General features: G+C 40.5%; 1 protein-coding gene across 2 annotated transcripts in view; it reads right to left on the bottom strand.

The window, feature by feature from the left end:
• Positions 1 to 1788: 1788 nt before the first annotated feature.
• The window catches only part of LOC111144899 (nuclear receptor binding factor 2), a 36218-nt gene continuing 21341 nt past the window's right edge, over positions 1789 to 16665 (bottom strand). For both annotated transcript variants that reach the window (XM_022499490.1, XM_022499491.1), the window contains 2 exons: positions 14916 to 14956; positions 1789 to 3302 (listed from right to left, as the gene is read on the bottom strand). In XM_022499490.1, coding sequence (XP_022355198.1) covers positions 2592 to 3302; positions 14916 to 14956 — 752 coding nt within the window. In that variant the 3' untranslated portion in view covers positions 1789 to 2591. The remainder of the gene's footprint in view (positions 3303 to 14915; positions 14957 to 16665) is intronic.

The following is a 16665-nucleotide window of genomic DNA, read 5'->3' as shown; positions in this document are numbered from 1 at the left end:
TATAAAAATACCTACAAAATGTTAAAAGCAGAACATCATAGATTTAGCATTCTGAATTCATTTAGAGACAAAGTGTTTTCATTATTTCAATAAACTTGATAAAACATGAGGGACAGACAATGGCTCTAAAGGAAAGATCTTGAAAATATCTTCTTCCGCCTTCTCTTAAGCCCAGTTTCCAGGCAGGAGGGATGACCTGTGGTTACATGGCAGGAGGGCTGGGACTTACTACACACCACTTACCAGCTGAAAGAAATGTTTTTGTCCTTCTGTGAAGAGCTGAAAGTAAGAACTTTCTGGCCTTTCTAACACGTAGGCAGCCAGTTTTCTGCGTTCAGCAGCGAGACGCCACCACCGAACAAGTTAGAACAAGAGCCCCCTAAGCATCCGGACAAGCAGAATGCGTTGTCATTCCATGCACACAAGCTATTCCTAAATCCCATTCAGTGCCTTAAGCTAAACGAAGACCCAGAACTCGGGAAACTAGCAGCTAGCAGAGGGGCCATGTGCCCAGAAGCTGGGTCTTACAATTAAATAAAACAAGTGGTTATTTCACCATCTGCTCTATGGAAGACACCGCTAGGATGTTGCAAAGGTGCCAGCCATGGTGGTCAAGAGGCACGTGCATTCTATTAACAGATTCAAACACGAAACTGAACCAGATAAACCTGAGTACGAACTAGTGTGAGGGCTTCACACCAAGGACAGAGCAGAAGTCCATGGAACATGCGTTTGCTCTGGAGATACTTAGAACGGGGGGACCTGATAGAACAGAGGTCCAAGTGCAGAAAGGGAGCAGAGGAAGGGAGCCAGGGCACGCTGTCCGTGGGCGAGGAGGACTTAGAAAAGGTTCAGGTCAAAATACAGCAAAGCTCGGTTTCGAGAGAGAAATGGTGAGGTGGCTAAGTTTTATTTTGCTTAAGCAGGCTCAATGCCCAGCCTGGAACCAGACGTGGGGCTTGAACTCAAGACCCTGAGATCATGACCTGAGCTGAGATCAAGAGTCCGAAGTTTAACCCACAGAGCCACCCAGGCGACCCTGGGGCACAAACTTTTAAATTTCAAGTTTTGTGAAGAACGTTAGGCAAGCACAATATTCTGAATCTGGGATATTACAACACCGAGATGGACAAACTGACGTAACTTGAACAGAATAGGAAGAAGTCTTACTTTTAAGAATTTATTTTTGGTTTCACCTGCAGCAGCATGAGACATGGTAAAAGCATGGCCTCTGCAAGCTCGACTTCATCTCATCCTACTCTGCCAGTTTCATTGCCAAACGTGTTGAGCCCAGTCCTACCCCTCGGCCCCACTGTCCCTGAGGGCAGTCTCTGAGGCAGTGTGGTGTCTGTCCATCTGTCTGGCACGCCCACAATTCCACACAGCGTACAAAGTCCAGGCTTTAAACACACCCAGGGGGCCCGTAGTCAAGTGTTTCGCTCCCATCCTCCTCTTCCTCCTCCCCTTCCTTCGGGCTCCTGGAATACCGGTGGACGTGGCAGAGGAAGGGCGCATGTACACATGTGCAGGGCTCCAAGCGGGGCCCAGGAGGACCTGGGGACAGCTGCCTGCGGCCTCAGCACTGTCCGTGCAGCCGGGCAAGAAGGGGGCACATTTAAACCTCAGCAACTCCCTTACTGTCTTTCACCACCCCATGAGAGAAACGGACAACAAAATCATGAAGCACGTCTTTAACAAACCAAGAAATTGTTTGGCTGAATCTCTTCACATTCAGAACTGACAACAGAGGAGCCACACAAAACTTGTCAACTACCGACCACATTCAACAAAGGTATAAAACACAATTACTTTATTGACGTCTCACAATCAAACACTGCCAACTACCATTACTTCCACTCATGCATCAGTAAAGGATACTTCCTTAGTACTTTCAAATGATACATTTAAACAATAAACAAAAAAGTTAGAACTTAAAATGCACCCTGATTAATTATGTAAACTGGTAATTTAAAAAAAAAAAAAGCGTAACTAACAATTTGGTTCCTTTCTTCATAAAATGGAAATTTAAATTTCTCCTGATAGTCTTGAGGTTCTCATTATATCATGAGTAGTGCAAAGTGTGGCACACAGAGTTTCATCTAGAAAGGTGTGTCTTACACACCTATTCAACAAACGAAATGTGCATAACAAAATGCATACAGTCAATGCATGATAGAAAGCATGTTTCAAATACAAGGTGACCCCTCAGGCCGCCATATTATTTAGGTTTTGCATTATCATTTATGGCATTACAGATTAATTATACATAACATACTTTTATACATTTTAACCCTGAAGATAAGAAAAATAACTGCTGCTCGAAAAATTATTCCAGGTAGCCATTTGGTTTGTATCAGGAGAAAGTGAGCCTCCGAGAGTCTAGTGTCTGCCCCGTCTGGACTCCTTAGCGCGAGTGCCCCATCAGACACGTGACGCGTTTCACAGTGAGCGTTTCCCGGCCCCCGCGCTGCCTCTCCCCACCCGGCGCATCTCTGCAGTTACCCTCTGTGTGGTTTTCCCTTTTTTTTCTGGATAAACTGTATTACTCTATTATTTGTCTTGTCTTCTCAGCTTTTTTATGGCCTTCCATTTCAGTTATTCATAAATCCTTTCAGAATATCCTCCGAGAGCTCCATAAGGGGAAGTTCTGGAGACGGAAAATCCAAGGGTGGAAGATTGGGTATGGGAATATCCTTGGCCTTCCCCGTGTTCGAGGCAAACTTCTGCCAGCTCGAGGAGGCCGCAGCAGTCTCGGAATGTGGCGGCAGGCTCCACAGCTCCGACTTTTCTACAAAATCAGCATCAACATCCAGCTCCTTCTCTACTGGGCCTTTGAGAAGTCTGGCCTTTTCGGCCTTTAGCTGTTTGTTTTCTTTCCTTAATCTTTCATTCTCGGCCACAAGGAATTCCACGTGCCTCTTCAAATCAGCGATCTTGGTCGCCTGCTCCTCTATAATTGTCTTATCATCTTTGGGGGCTTTGCTTCCGATGCGCGGCTCGGCCGGCTCACTCTTCTGCTGAAGTAAAAACAGTAGTGTGTCTGGATCCCTGTCAAAGACCCCCTGAATTTCAGGCAGATGCTTCTCGGTGGCAGGGCTGTACTTCTCAGAGAGAAGGGGGCTCTGGCCCTCGGCATCCTCAGAAGAGGGCTTGTGAGATGCCTGCAGCAGGGTGGCCGCCTCCCTGTCTGTGCTCTGCTGGGCTTTCAACCTTTCCTCCCGCTTTGCCCTTTTCCACCTCTCTTGGATGAGAAGGAGCTGTTTCATGTGGCTATCCCTTTGCAATTCCAGTGACAGATGAGCCTATTACACAGAAGGAAAGGTATCATTTAACATTTAAGTCTCTTTAGTAATATCCAATGAATATCATTCCAAGATCCTATCCCCCTTTCTGAATGACTAACACTTAAAATTTACATACTATATTTGCAATTCAACAGAACCTCAAATTTTTTCAAAACAAGTACTAGGCCTCACCTGGGCCAGAGGCCACTCCCACCCACAGCAGTCATGCCCCCCTACACACACAAAGAGAGGGTCCATGCAGGCCACAAGGGGAATTAGGGAAGACTGCACTTCTGAGCCCCAAAGGACATCTACATAAGTCCACTCCGTCAAGACCAGGAGACGAAGGTGAACTCCCTAACAGATAGAAAGACAGTCAAAATAAGGAGACAGAACACATTCTAAACGAGAGAACAACACAGATCCTCAGAAAAACAATTAAATGAAACAAAGATAAGCAATCTACCCCATAAACAGCTGAAAGTAATGGTCATAAAGATGCTCACTGAACTTGGGAGAAGAATGCATGAACGTAAATCGTCAACAAAGAGACAGAAAATATCTCCATAATAGAAGAAAGTGCCAGGCAGAGCAGAAGAATACAATAAATACAAAATACACTATTAGGAATAAACAGATTAGATGACACAGAAGAACAGATCTGCAATCTGAAAGGGCAGAAATCACCCAAAATCAACATCAAAAGAAAAACTCGTTTTGGATGAGGACAGTTATTTAAGAGATCTCTGGGACAACAAAGCATAATAAGAAAACTTATACGGAGAATAACAACAATGTCTGCAAAAGCCAAACTATGGAAAGAGCCCAGATGTCCACTGACATATGGATAAAGATGATGGGAAATAGTTCTACACAATGGGATACTATGCAGCCATCAAAAGAACAACATCTTGCCATCTTCAATGATGTGGATGTAACTAGAAGGTTTTATGCTAAGTGAAGTAAGTCAGAGAAAGACAAATACCATATGATTTCATTCATATGTGGAATTTAAAGACACAGAACACATGAACACAGGGGAAGGGAAGGAAACATAAGATGAAAACAGGGAGACAAACCATTAGACACACCAAACTCTAGGAAACAAACTGAGAGGTGTAAGGGAGGGGTGGGGGGGTTGGGGTAACTGGGTGATAGGCATTAAGGAGGGCACGTGTGATCTCATCATAACACTGTGTGTTACATGCACCTGACGAGTCACTAAATTCTACCCCTGAAATTTTAAAAAAGTGCTTTAAAAATAGTTTTTATTTTAAAACAAGACGAAAAAGAAAGAGCTGAGAATTTCCTTAACATAGGGATGAAAACAGACATCAGGTCCAGGAATAAAAAACAAGCCCCAAACAAAATTAACCCAAAGAGATCCATACCAAGACATATTATAATTAAACTGTCAAAAATTCAAGTTAATGTTGGGGCGCCTGGGTGGCTCAGTGGGTTAAAGCCTCTGACTTCAGCTCAGGTCATGATCCCAGGGTTCTGGGATAGAGTCCCAAATTAGGCTCCCTGCTGAGACAGGAACTCACACTTCTTTGGCTGCTGTTCCCCTGCTTATGCCCCGTCCCCCCCCCAAAATTATTAAATAAAATTAAATTTAAAAAAAAATTAAAGCAAATCTTAAAAACAGCAAGAGAAAAACAACTAGTTACATGTAAGGGAATCCCCATAAGATTACCAGCTAGGTTTCTGTGGGGATTTTTTGGGTAAATCTCTTTCCTCATCTCTGTAACAACATCTAACTTCTAGAGTGGTTTTACTTTATATCATTTCTGCACAGATGTCTGCACTATGGTTTAGATGAAAACTGTATAATCTCAATTATAAAATAACATGCTGGGACGTTATTAATTATAGAAATCAATTTTACTGTCACCATCAAAGTGATCACATTCTACAGCAGTGTGAAGCCTGCTATCCGCCACCACAAGAGCCGCTGCTGCAACTGAGCGGAGCAACATGGAAACACAGTTTGGCAATTTCAGAAATGAAAACACAATGTACACGAGTTCTGATGTGAAATGTGCAAATATCAGAATAAAACAGAACGACCATCCCGTACTACTTAGTAAGTGAACACATCTACTCTTATTTGGTGACTGAGTGAGGTGCAGGACACAGCTGGAAGAGAGTGATCACGGACAAGTTAATTTCCACGTTTCACTCTCAGGTTTCCAGAGTAGAAGCACAGATTGGACAAGTTGTCACTAAACAGGAGGTAGACCAAAAAACCCTAACAGAGTTGACCACAAATCCCATGGTACAAATTTTAGGCAGGTGCAAAACTCCTGTCTGGAATTGTGTTTTTCTGACCACCACCATGAAGACAGCGCAAAAATGTGGTCATCATTTTACCCCTAAGACCTTACCAGGGCTTCTAACACCACAGCCCTGATTCACAGTAACAATACTAGAATCCAAACAAATAAAATCAATTATGGCATCTGGAAGGAAATGGAGAACATGTTTTATTTTCCTAGTACTCCATTTAGGACCAATTAAGGCCCTAAATCCCAAGATCTCCTAAATGCCAGAGAGGCTCTGGCCTTTTAAGAAAAATGCTTTTGGCTGGTGCTCCTGTCTGTGCAAAGCCTTCCTGCAAATTCCCTGGGTTCAGGGCTCCTGGTGACCCCCTGCCAAGGTCACAAATGGGGAGGGGAGAAGCGGGAACTCCTCCCAAAGCAAGCAGAGGAGCAGTCAGGATGCATGCTCAGCAGGATGCAGGTGACCTTCCAAGGCCAGCCCTCCTCTGAGCCACCACAGGGAGGTGAGCTCAGAGCAGATGTCACCTGCCCCACTCATGGATCAGAAGACTTGGAATACAAAAAGTGTCAATTTTTCCCAATGTCACTATACAGGTTTAATGCAACTCCATCGACATCCCAGCAAGATGCCAGTTACAAAAGGGGGGAAGGCTAGGCCTCTGGTGGTAGCTTTACAGGAGGGGAATCCTCTGCCAAAGAAAAGTAAATGTGTTCAGTTACTGAGTCCTGAACCCTAAAAATTCAATGTTGTTACAAAGACGATCCAATCCAGTTAGCAAATCCTCTGCCAAAGAGTGAAAGTGTTCAGTTATTGAGAAGTATGGGATGCTTGTTCTGTTTTAAATCTACAATTTAAACATTTCCAGAATCAGCTGGATTCTAAGCAAAAGGTCTGCAGGCCACGAGCAGCACGATATATTCAAAGCGCTGAAAGGGAAAAAACAAATATCCAGCAAGGCTATCATTCAGAACTGAAGGAGAGATAGAAGAGTGTCCCAGACAGACAAAAGCTAAAGGAGCTCGTCACCACTAAACCAGCTTTACAAGAAGCATTAAGGGAAATTCTTTAAATGGAAAAGGAAAGACCAAAACTAGAAATAAGAAAATATATGAAAGGAAAAAAAAAAATCTGATCAGCAAGGGAAAACACAGAAAAGGAAGTGGAAACCACTGATGAAGCTAGTATGAGGGTGAAAAGACCTAAGTTGACGTAAGCTACTATAATTAGTTAAGGGACTCAGAAACAACAAGGTATAAAATAGGGGCGCTTGGGTGGCTCAGACGGTTAGGCACCTCTCTTCCACTCGGTGTCCTGGGATTGACAGAGCCCTACATAGTGCTCCGTGCTCAGCAGGAAGCCTGCTCCTCCCTCTCCCTCTGCTGCTGCTCCCCCTGCTTGTGCTCACTTGCTCTCTCCCTCTCTCCCCAACCCCATCAAATAAATAAGTAAAATCTTAAAAAAAAAAAAAGTATAAAATAGATGTCAAAAATATAAAATGTGTGTGTGCAGGGGTGATAAAGTAAACAAAAATGTAGTGCTTTTAGAAAGCATTCAAATTTAAATGACCACTACCTTAAAACAGACAGCTATACACATGTAATTATATAGGAACCTCAAAGTTACCACAAATCCAAAATCTGTAGCAGACCCAAAGAGAAAGGAATCCAAACGTAACACTAAAGAAAGTAAATCACAAGGGAAGAGCTACAAAACAAGAAAACAATTTAACAGCAATAAATAGATACCAACCAATAATTACTTTTAATGTAAACAGACTAAATGCTCCAATCAAAACAGGCAGGGTGGCTGAATGGATTAAAAACAACAAGACCTACGTAGATGTTCCCTAGGACAGACTTCCAACCTTAAAGACACACACGGACTAAAAGCGGAGGAATGGAAAATGATATTCCAAATGATAAAGGGATCAAGAAAACACCTGGAAACATTGATGCAGCCACCAGAGAAGCACCTAAATGCATAAAGCAAATATTAACAGACGCAAAGGGAGAAACTGACAGTAGCAGAGTAATAGGGAATTTGAACACTCCACTTACACCAAGAGACAGATCATCCAGACATAAAATTAATAAAGGAACACTGGCCTTGAAAAACACATTAGACCAGATGGACTTAACAAATACGTGTAGAGCGATCCATCCCGAAACAACAGAATACACACTCTTCTCAAGCACACAACAGACTTCAGAATAAGACTGACATGTTAGGCCACAATGAATTAAAAGACTGAAATCATTTCAAGCATCTTTTCTCACCACCAGAGCATATAACTAGAAATCAACTATAAGAGGAAAACTGGAAAAAAAACACAAACACGTGGAGGCTAAAACATGCTACTAAGCAAGGTCAATAAAAAGAAAAATCATGGGCGCCTGGGTGGCTCAGTGGGTTGGGCCGCTGCCTTCGGCTCAGGTCATGATCTCAGGGTCCTGGGATCGAGTCCCGCATCGGGCTCTCTGCTCAGCGGGGAGCCTGCTTCCCTCTCTCTCTCTCTCTGCCTGCCTCTCCATCTACTTGTGATCTCTCTCTGTCAAATAAATAAATAAAATCTTTAAAAAAAAAAAAAAAAAAAAAAAAAAGAAAAATCAAAGAGGACTCCAGAAGAAGGCATGGAGCAATGAAACACAACAGTTCAAAGACTATGAGAGACAGCAAAAACAAAAGGGAAATTAACAGTGATACTGACAACCTTGAAAACAAAAATTTCACCTAAAGAACTAGAAAAGGAAGAACAAAGCCCAAAGTAAATAGAAGGAAGGAGATAATAAAGATCAGAGTGAATATAAGTGAAACATTTTAAAAAACAGAAGAGATAAAGGAAAAGCAGGTTTTCTGAAAAGATAACAGAACTGATAAACCTTCAGCAACACTCGTCAAGAAAAAAAGAGGATACTTACATATAAAATCAGAAAGGAAAAGAGAAGTTACAACTAATACCACAGAAATACAAAGGATTTTAGGAGACTACTACAAAAAATTACATGTCAACATACTGGACAACCTAGAAGGAATAGATAAATTCCTAGAAACATAACTTCCCAAAACTAAAGCAGGAAGAAATTGAAAAATTTAAACAGACTGGTTTCTAGTACCTGAACAGAATCTATAATCAAAAATTCCCAACAAGTCCAGGACCAGATGACTTCAGAGGTGAATTCTACCAAACATTTTAAGAAGAGTTAATATCTACCCTTCTAAACCTATTACAAAAAACAGAAGAGCTAGAAAAGCTTCCAAATTCTATGAGGCCAGCATTATCCTAATACCTAAATCAGACAAAGAAAAAAAAGAAAATTACCGGCTGATATTCCTGATGAACACAGATATAAAAATCCTCAACGAAGTATTAGCAAACCAAATCAACAACACATTAAAAGGATCATCCACCACACCACCATCTAGTGGGATTTATTTCAGGGATCCAAGGATGGTCAGTATCTGCAGATGTATCAACCAGATATACCACATTAACAAAATGAAAGATAAAAAAAATCATACAATCATCTCAAGAGATGCAGAAAAAGCATTTGACAAATTTCAACTTCTATTCATAAAGAAGCTCTCAACAAAATGACTTTAGAGGGAATATAACTCAACCTAATAAAGGTCATATATGAAAAACCCACAGCTAACATCATACTCAACAGTTAGAAGCTGAAAGTTTTCCAAGATCAGGAACAAGATAAGGGTATCAACTCTTGCCACTTACTCAATTTAATACCAAAGTCCTAGCCCCAGCAGTAAGAGAAAGAAATAAAAGGTATCCAAACTGGTAAAATCATCACTATTTGCAGATGACACAATACTATATACAGGAAACCCATAAGAAGCCACCAGAAAAGTATCAGAATAAATGATTTCAGTAAGGTTGCAGACAGAAAATATACAGTAATCCATCACGTTTCTAGACACTAATATCAAAGTAGCAGAAATTAAGAGAACAGTCACATCTACAGTTCTATCAAAAATAAAAAAACCTAAAAATAAATTTATAACCAGGGTGTGTGGATGGCTCAGGTGGTTAAGTGTCTGCCTTCGGCTCAGGTCATAATCTCCCTGAGTTTGGGGGGGGGGTGTCCCAGCTCAGCAGGGAGTCTCTCTCTCCCTCTCTTTCTGCCCCTTCCCCCCACTCATGCTCTCTCCCTCTTTCTCTTTCTCAAAATAAAGAAAATCTTAAAAAAATAAAGGAGGGGGGAACACAGCTGGAGGTACTATACTCCCAGATTTAGCTACACTGCAAAGCGATGTAATCAAAATGGTATGGTATGGCACAAAAACAGACACATAAACCAAACAGAACAGAACAGAGATCAGAAAAATAAATGCACATATAGTAAATCTATGACAAAGGAGACAGGAATATACAATGGGGAAAAGACAGTCTCTTTAATAAAACTGGTCCACTACAAGCGAAAGCATGAAATTAGACCACTTTCTTATACCACCCACAAAAATAAACTCAAAATGAATTAAAGACCTAAACGCGAGACCTGAAACCACAAAATTCCTGGGAGAAAACCTAAGCAGTAAGTTCTTTAATGTTCTCAGGGATTATTTTTTGGATCTGTCTCTTCAAGCAAGTACGACAAAAACAAAAGTAAACGGGACTATATCAAAATATTAAAAATTTTGCACAACAAAAACTATAACAAAATGAAAAGGCAACACCCTACAATGTGGAAGAAGGTATTCACAAATGATGAATCCAATAAGGGGTTAATATCCAAATATATAAAGCATTCATAGAACTCTTTATGAAAAAAACAATCCAATTTAAAAATCGGCAGAAGACATGAATGGGCATTTCTCCAAAAAAGACATCCACATAGCCAACAGACCCATGAAAAAAAGCTCAAAATCACTACCCATCAGGGAAATGCAAATGAAAACCACAATAAGGTATCACCTCACACCTGTCAGAATAGCTAAAATCAACAACACAAGACGCAGCAGGTACCAGCAAGGATGTAGAGAAAAAGGAACCCTCCTGTGTGGCTGGTGGAGCCACTATGGAAGCCAGGAAGGCAGTTCCTTAAAAATTAAAAAATAGAACCACCACACAATCCAGTAATTCCACTACTAGGTATTAACCCAAAGAAAAGAAAAATGTTTACTAACTGGAAAAGATCTACACACCCCTACGTTCACCGCAGCATTATTTACAATAGCCCAGATATGGAAACAACCTAAGTGTCTATGGATAGATGAATGGATAAAAAAAAGATGTGGTCTATGTAAATAACAGAATATTACACAGCCATTAAAAAGAATGTGATCTTACCACCTATGACAACACGGATGGGCCTAGAGGGTCTCACATTAAACAAATTAAGACAGAGATAAGACAAATACTGTATGATTTTACTTGTAGGTAGAATCTAAAAAGCAAATGAACAGAAACAGACTCAAATACAGAGAAATGGTGGTGGCCACAGGAGAGGGGGATGGGTTGATGGGACAAACAGGTGAAGGGGATTAAGAGGTACAAACTTCAGTTATAAAATAAGTCATGGAGATGGAAAGTACAGCACAGGGAATTCAATCAATATTAATACTGGAGTAACACTATATGGTGAGAGACTGGGACTATACTTATGGTCAGCACTGAATACACAGAATTGTCAAATCACTATATTGTGTACCTGAAACTAATATAATACTGTATTATCAACCAAACTTATAAACAAACAAACAAATAAATAAGTTGAGGGAGACACTCTCAGGAACATGCTCAAGGTCACATAGCCAAAAGGCAAAACTGAGGTGTGGACCAACCAGGGCAGTACAGCCCCAGTGTGGTGGTTTTAAAACATGTAAAGAGGGGGCGCATGTGTGGCTCAGTCATTGGCAGTCTGCCTTCAGCTGGGGTCATGACCCAGGAGTGCCAGGGGTCCTGGGATCCACCCTGCCCCACACTGGGCTCCCTGCTCAGAGGGGGGAGCCTGCTTCTCCCCGCTTGTGCTTTCTTTCTCTGTCAAATAAATAAATAAAATCTTTAAAAAAAAAAAAGTCAAGAGACAGAGTCTAATACCCCTCCCCTCAAACGTGGGTGGGCCTTTGTGGTCAATTCAAGGAACAGAGCAGGAGGGATCATGCTGGGAAACTTCAACTGCCACATGGCCAGATTACAGAGACCAGAGAGAAGAGGAGGGGGAAGTAGAGGAGGATATCACTGCTGTGCTACCTGAAGAGCTCTGCCTGTCTCAGGCCCTGTAAGTCTCCCTAGCCCAGCCACCGGAAAGAAGCCACCTTGGAGACAACATCACCAGCTGCCACCGTCTGACTACACAAGAGCTGCCCACTCCCCCCAACCCACAACTGATCAGCTGAGCTCAGCCAACCTCATTTGTGAACAAATAAATACCTATTAAAAAAACAAAACAAGCTGCACCTGGGTGTCTCAGTGGGTTAAAGCCTCTGCCTTTGGCTCGGGTCATGATCTCAGGGTCCTGGGATTGAGCCCCGCATCGGGCTCTCTGCTTAGTAAGGAGCCTGCTTCCCTTCCTCTCTCTCTGCCTGCCTCTCTGCCTACTTGTGATCTCTGTCTGTCAAATAAATAAATCTTTAAAAAAAAAAAAAAAGAAAAAACAAAACAAAACCAGGGTGTCCAGGTGGCTCAGTCACTTAAGCGTCTGCCTTTGGCTCAGGTCATGATCCCAGCATCCTGGGATCGAGCCCTACATCGGGCTCCCTGGTCACCAGAGAGCCTGCTTCTCTGTCTCCTACTCCCCCTGCTTGTGTTCCCTCTCTCGCTGACTGTTCTATCAAATAAATAAATAAATAAAATCTTTAAAAAAAAACAAAACCTTTTATGATGGTAATGCAAAAACCTTATGATCTCCTTCCACTTAATGAAGAGTAGTAACTCGTCAGCATGCCATATAGTTAATGAACTTAACCTCTGTGCGAGCAGCTTCATGTGAAAATCTAGTAACTATGCAGAAAGAACTGTATGAACAGTTTGTGTCCTCCTCATCGCCGAAGTACTCATTGTGTCTGACACCGAGCGCAAGACTTGTGTGGAAGCAGTCTTTACATGGGTATAATGTTTTCTTACCATTTTATGCCTTTGCTTTAAAAGAGTTATATTACCATTCAGTCCACCTCTCCCATAAGTGGGAGAAACCACATGTTAGCCTACCATCACGTTAAGTGGGTTTTCAAAAATGTAACAATGTTTCCAATACCACTGTAATACTATACACCATAAATATTCTATAATGAATGACTCATACATTAGTGTTCAGGCTAGTCTACCATAAAGCAATCATCTTGCCGCTTCTTCGTTATCAGTGCATGCATTGTTATACCTGTAAATAAATGAGGTTTTTTTTCACATTTTCATTTTTGATGTCTTGTGTCAGTAATACATATTAACATCTACAGTACTGATGTTGGCAGTAACAACAATCTTGTAGACAACAGAAACTTACTATGTCAACAAATACAAGACAGTACTCAACATATTTTCTCTTCCTTGTGATTTTAGTATTTTTTTTCTAGCTTATGTTTGTAATAAGGATACAGTATATAATTAAACAACATACACAGTATGTGCAAATAACTGTTTATGTTATCGTTAAGGTTTCTGGTCAACAGTAGATTATTAGTAATTAAGTTTGGCGGGGGGTAGAGGGAGCAAAAGCTACAGGCAGATTTTCTACTATTTAGGAAGCTGGCACAGCTAAGTCTCAAGTTGTTCAAGACTCAACAATATGTATTTTCCACATTTTCTATACTGTGTTTTTTGTCAATGAGTATTTGTGGAAAATTTAACAATTTTCTATTTGTAAAGGTAACATATTCACAGTAGAGTATACAAAAAAAAGCTTTAATATTTTGTTTAAAATACTATCAGGTATTCTGTTAACAATATTTACTGGGTGCTTTTAAAAAGTTCTAAGTGAGAAAAATAGTGGTCTAAAAAATAATGATAATGTGATTCAATGAGAATTCTATTCCGCTAGGTTTTAAAATTTTTTAAACAAAAAAGCAAAAACAAAATAATTGGGCCTTTCTACCTTAGATAAGCTGTTTTTTTTTAATTCATAAACAAAACCCCATTCATTCAGAAAGTCAGAAGTCCTTTCCAAATCAACACATTGAGTAAGACTTTTTTTTGAATGGCCCTACCTCTCTGAAATGCCATTTGTACTTAGCTTAAAATTAAAAAACTTTCCTCTTTAAACATTCATTCTACAACTAGTTAAGATCTTTCCAGAGATTTACTTTATTTATTAGAGAGAGAGAGATTTAGAGAGCAGGGGGGAAGGAGGAGAAGGAGAGAGAGCATCTCTAACAGATTTCAGGCTGAATGCAGAGCCCAGAGTGAGGCTCAATCCCAGGACCCTGAGAGCATGACTTGAGCTGAAATCAAGAGTCAGACCTTCAGGGACACCTAGGTGGCTGCCTCTGGCTCAGGTCATGATCCTGGGATCCTGGTATCGAGTCCCGGTCAGGCTCCTTGCTCAAAAGGGAATCTGCTTCTTCCTCTGCTTGCTGCTCCCCTTGCTTGTGCTCTGACAAATAAATAAAATCTTAAAAAAAAAAAAAGTCAGACACTTAACTGACTGAGCCACCCAGGCGCTCCAGCTTTTTATTAATGGGGTTAAGGAGGCTCAGTGTATGTTTATATTACATGGCTAACATGAGCAGTTCTATACATTCAAAGGGAAGAGCATAGAATAGAACATAACTTTTAGGTTCTCTTGGTTCAGTCTGAGAAAGTGGTATTTTTTCCCGGCCCACTGATATCCTCTTACAGAAAGAATCTCCTTAATTCAATTAGACAGACACTACTGAGTACCTCCTATGTACCCTGCCGCTTTTTAATCAGAAAATCATCTTTGGATAAAGGTATTTTCAAAACCTAGGTAGGCCCTCCCCAAACACAGAAGAAATTTAAAGCCATTAGTGAAACAAAATTTAAAGGTACCATAACTGCTTAGGAATTCAGGAAAAGACAAATTCAGATTTAAATTATTTTTAGCATGCAAAGGGGAGGCCAACTGGTTTCCCCTTGACCAGACCTGCTTACTCTCCATGAGTCAATGCTCAGGAAAGGCCCCAGAAGTCTCTAGGGAACACATTTAGTGACCCAAGATCTAGGAGTAACAAAGAGAAAACAAGTTTCTGCATGCCATGTCTGGAACACTGACAGCAGTTCACTGAGTTTTAATTTCTGAAGTACTCTTCTCTTTTGCATCTTATGTATTTTGGACTACAGTGTTCTGAGAGGGGCACAGTATTTTATTTTATATACAGTTCAAGTCCCCACAAGAAAATCCTTCTAACCCTTACCACAAAAATATTAAGAAACTATCTCACCTGCTCAGACTGTGTGAGCTTCATGGCTTCAGAAAGGTATGCTGGTTTAAAAAAAAAAAAAAGGCATATTAATATGAGTGTCATAATCTTATAATCAACAGGTCAAAGGAAGAGTTTAAGTACTCCTATGACAAAAAGAACTGGTTTTAGAAGCAATTCTGCTAAATAGTCATCCTGTTCCTGAAAAGAAACGAGGTGGGGATTTGAAGACAGGATTCTTAACTTCTCCAAGAAGTCAGTGGTAACCAACTGTAGATACTCTCTACCCGTCCTGAAGGGGTCTGTTCTTCAAAATCCTTATAGACTTCATAATTAAGAAAGTACAGATAGCCTAATCAGAAATACAGAATCAGGAAGAATTAAAATGAAACAAGAACCTTTCAAAACCCTATTACTCATCTTGATCACAAAAATATTTAAAAAAAAAAAAACGGATTAATAGTGTCTTTTTACCCACATGAATACCTTAATTATATCATTTTGGCCTCCTACAGAACTACTTTTATTGAATTACTTCTGAGCTATCCCATCAACCTACCAAGAATCAGGTAGTTAAGAGCCATAAGAACTTGATGACTTATTTATTGTAAGCAAGTTGTTGAGGATAGTATAATGTCTTTTATGAAGACCATAAATGGTCAGTAATTCAATCAACTTCTCTCTGACCTTAGGATCAGTTCCTGGGTGACTTAATTGACTTGGATGTAAAAAGTCACTGTAAAAATCCCTAGTTTTCCTCTCTCCGATATCTTCTAGAAAGCTCAAAGCCAAGTTCTCCTTCTATCAAATAAGCAAGAACTCATGGTGCATTTTGTGAACTATGCTTCCAGGCACTCCTTATTTTATCCTTCTGTGTATTCCTCATCTGCTTATTTTTAATTACATTTTATATTTTGCTATATTCCTCTCTAAGGCTTTTATATACTATCTGGAACAAAACAGTATATATAAATGACAAGTATAATAATAGTTCACACGCAGTCTCCATTTTGTTTATTTCTTGCTTACTATAAACTTTTCAGTATCTCTCATCCCTACATTAAGTTCCTTTTTGCCTTCTTGCAGATACTACAATGCAATGTTTCTGTCGTCTTAATTCAAATATTTTACTGATTTTATTGTCTACCAGGTTCTACCAGTCTTTATGATAAAGAATTAACTGGACGGTCTCTCCCCAACAGAAAACAGTTGGTTCTATAGCCTTTGCTGTAGCCATACTTACATTTTTATCCTCAACTTTTCTGCCTTTTATTCCTATAGTGAGTCTGAATAGCTGCAGAGACCGTTTCTTTTTTCTTCATGTTTAAGGCTGTTGAGACATTTCATCTACCACTCTGATACAGTGTGGATGAACTTCCCTAAACTACCTATTATGTCTGTATACATTTGTGTTCCTATGCGAACTACAGTTTGCTTTGAATTCACCTTATAAACAAATGGAAGTTTCGAAAAACCAAGCTTAGACCAACTGGACTGCCCCTGTAGAACCTTGAAACTGTAACATGACAGCAGAGGATACCCAAAGACACTGAGTTTCCAAAGTAAAAAAAGAATCAACAAAAAGTCATACTGTCACTTAAAGAACATCCCACGCTTCAATTTAAAATCTGGGTCTTGGGGCGCCTCGGTGGCTCAGTGGGTTAAAGCCTCTGCCTTTGGCCCAGGTCATGATCCCAGGGTCTTGGGATCAAGCCCCACATCGGGCTGTCTGCTCCGCAGGGAGCCTGCTTCATCTTCTCTCTCTCTCTCT

Source organism: Enhydra lutris, unplaced genomic scaffold (genome assembly GCF_002288905.1).
Source record: "Enhydra lutris kenyoni isolate GAN:26980312 unplaced genomic scaffold, ASM228890v2 scaffoldscaffold12, whole genome shotgun sequence".
NCBI classification, from domain to species: domain Eukaryota; kingdom Metazoa; phylum Chordata; class Mammalia; order Carnivora; family Mustelidae; genus Enhydra; species Enhydra lutris.
Note: the sequence above shows the minus strand (reverse complement) of the source record. Positions and strands in the feature narration are given on the sequence as shown.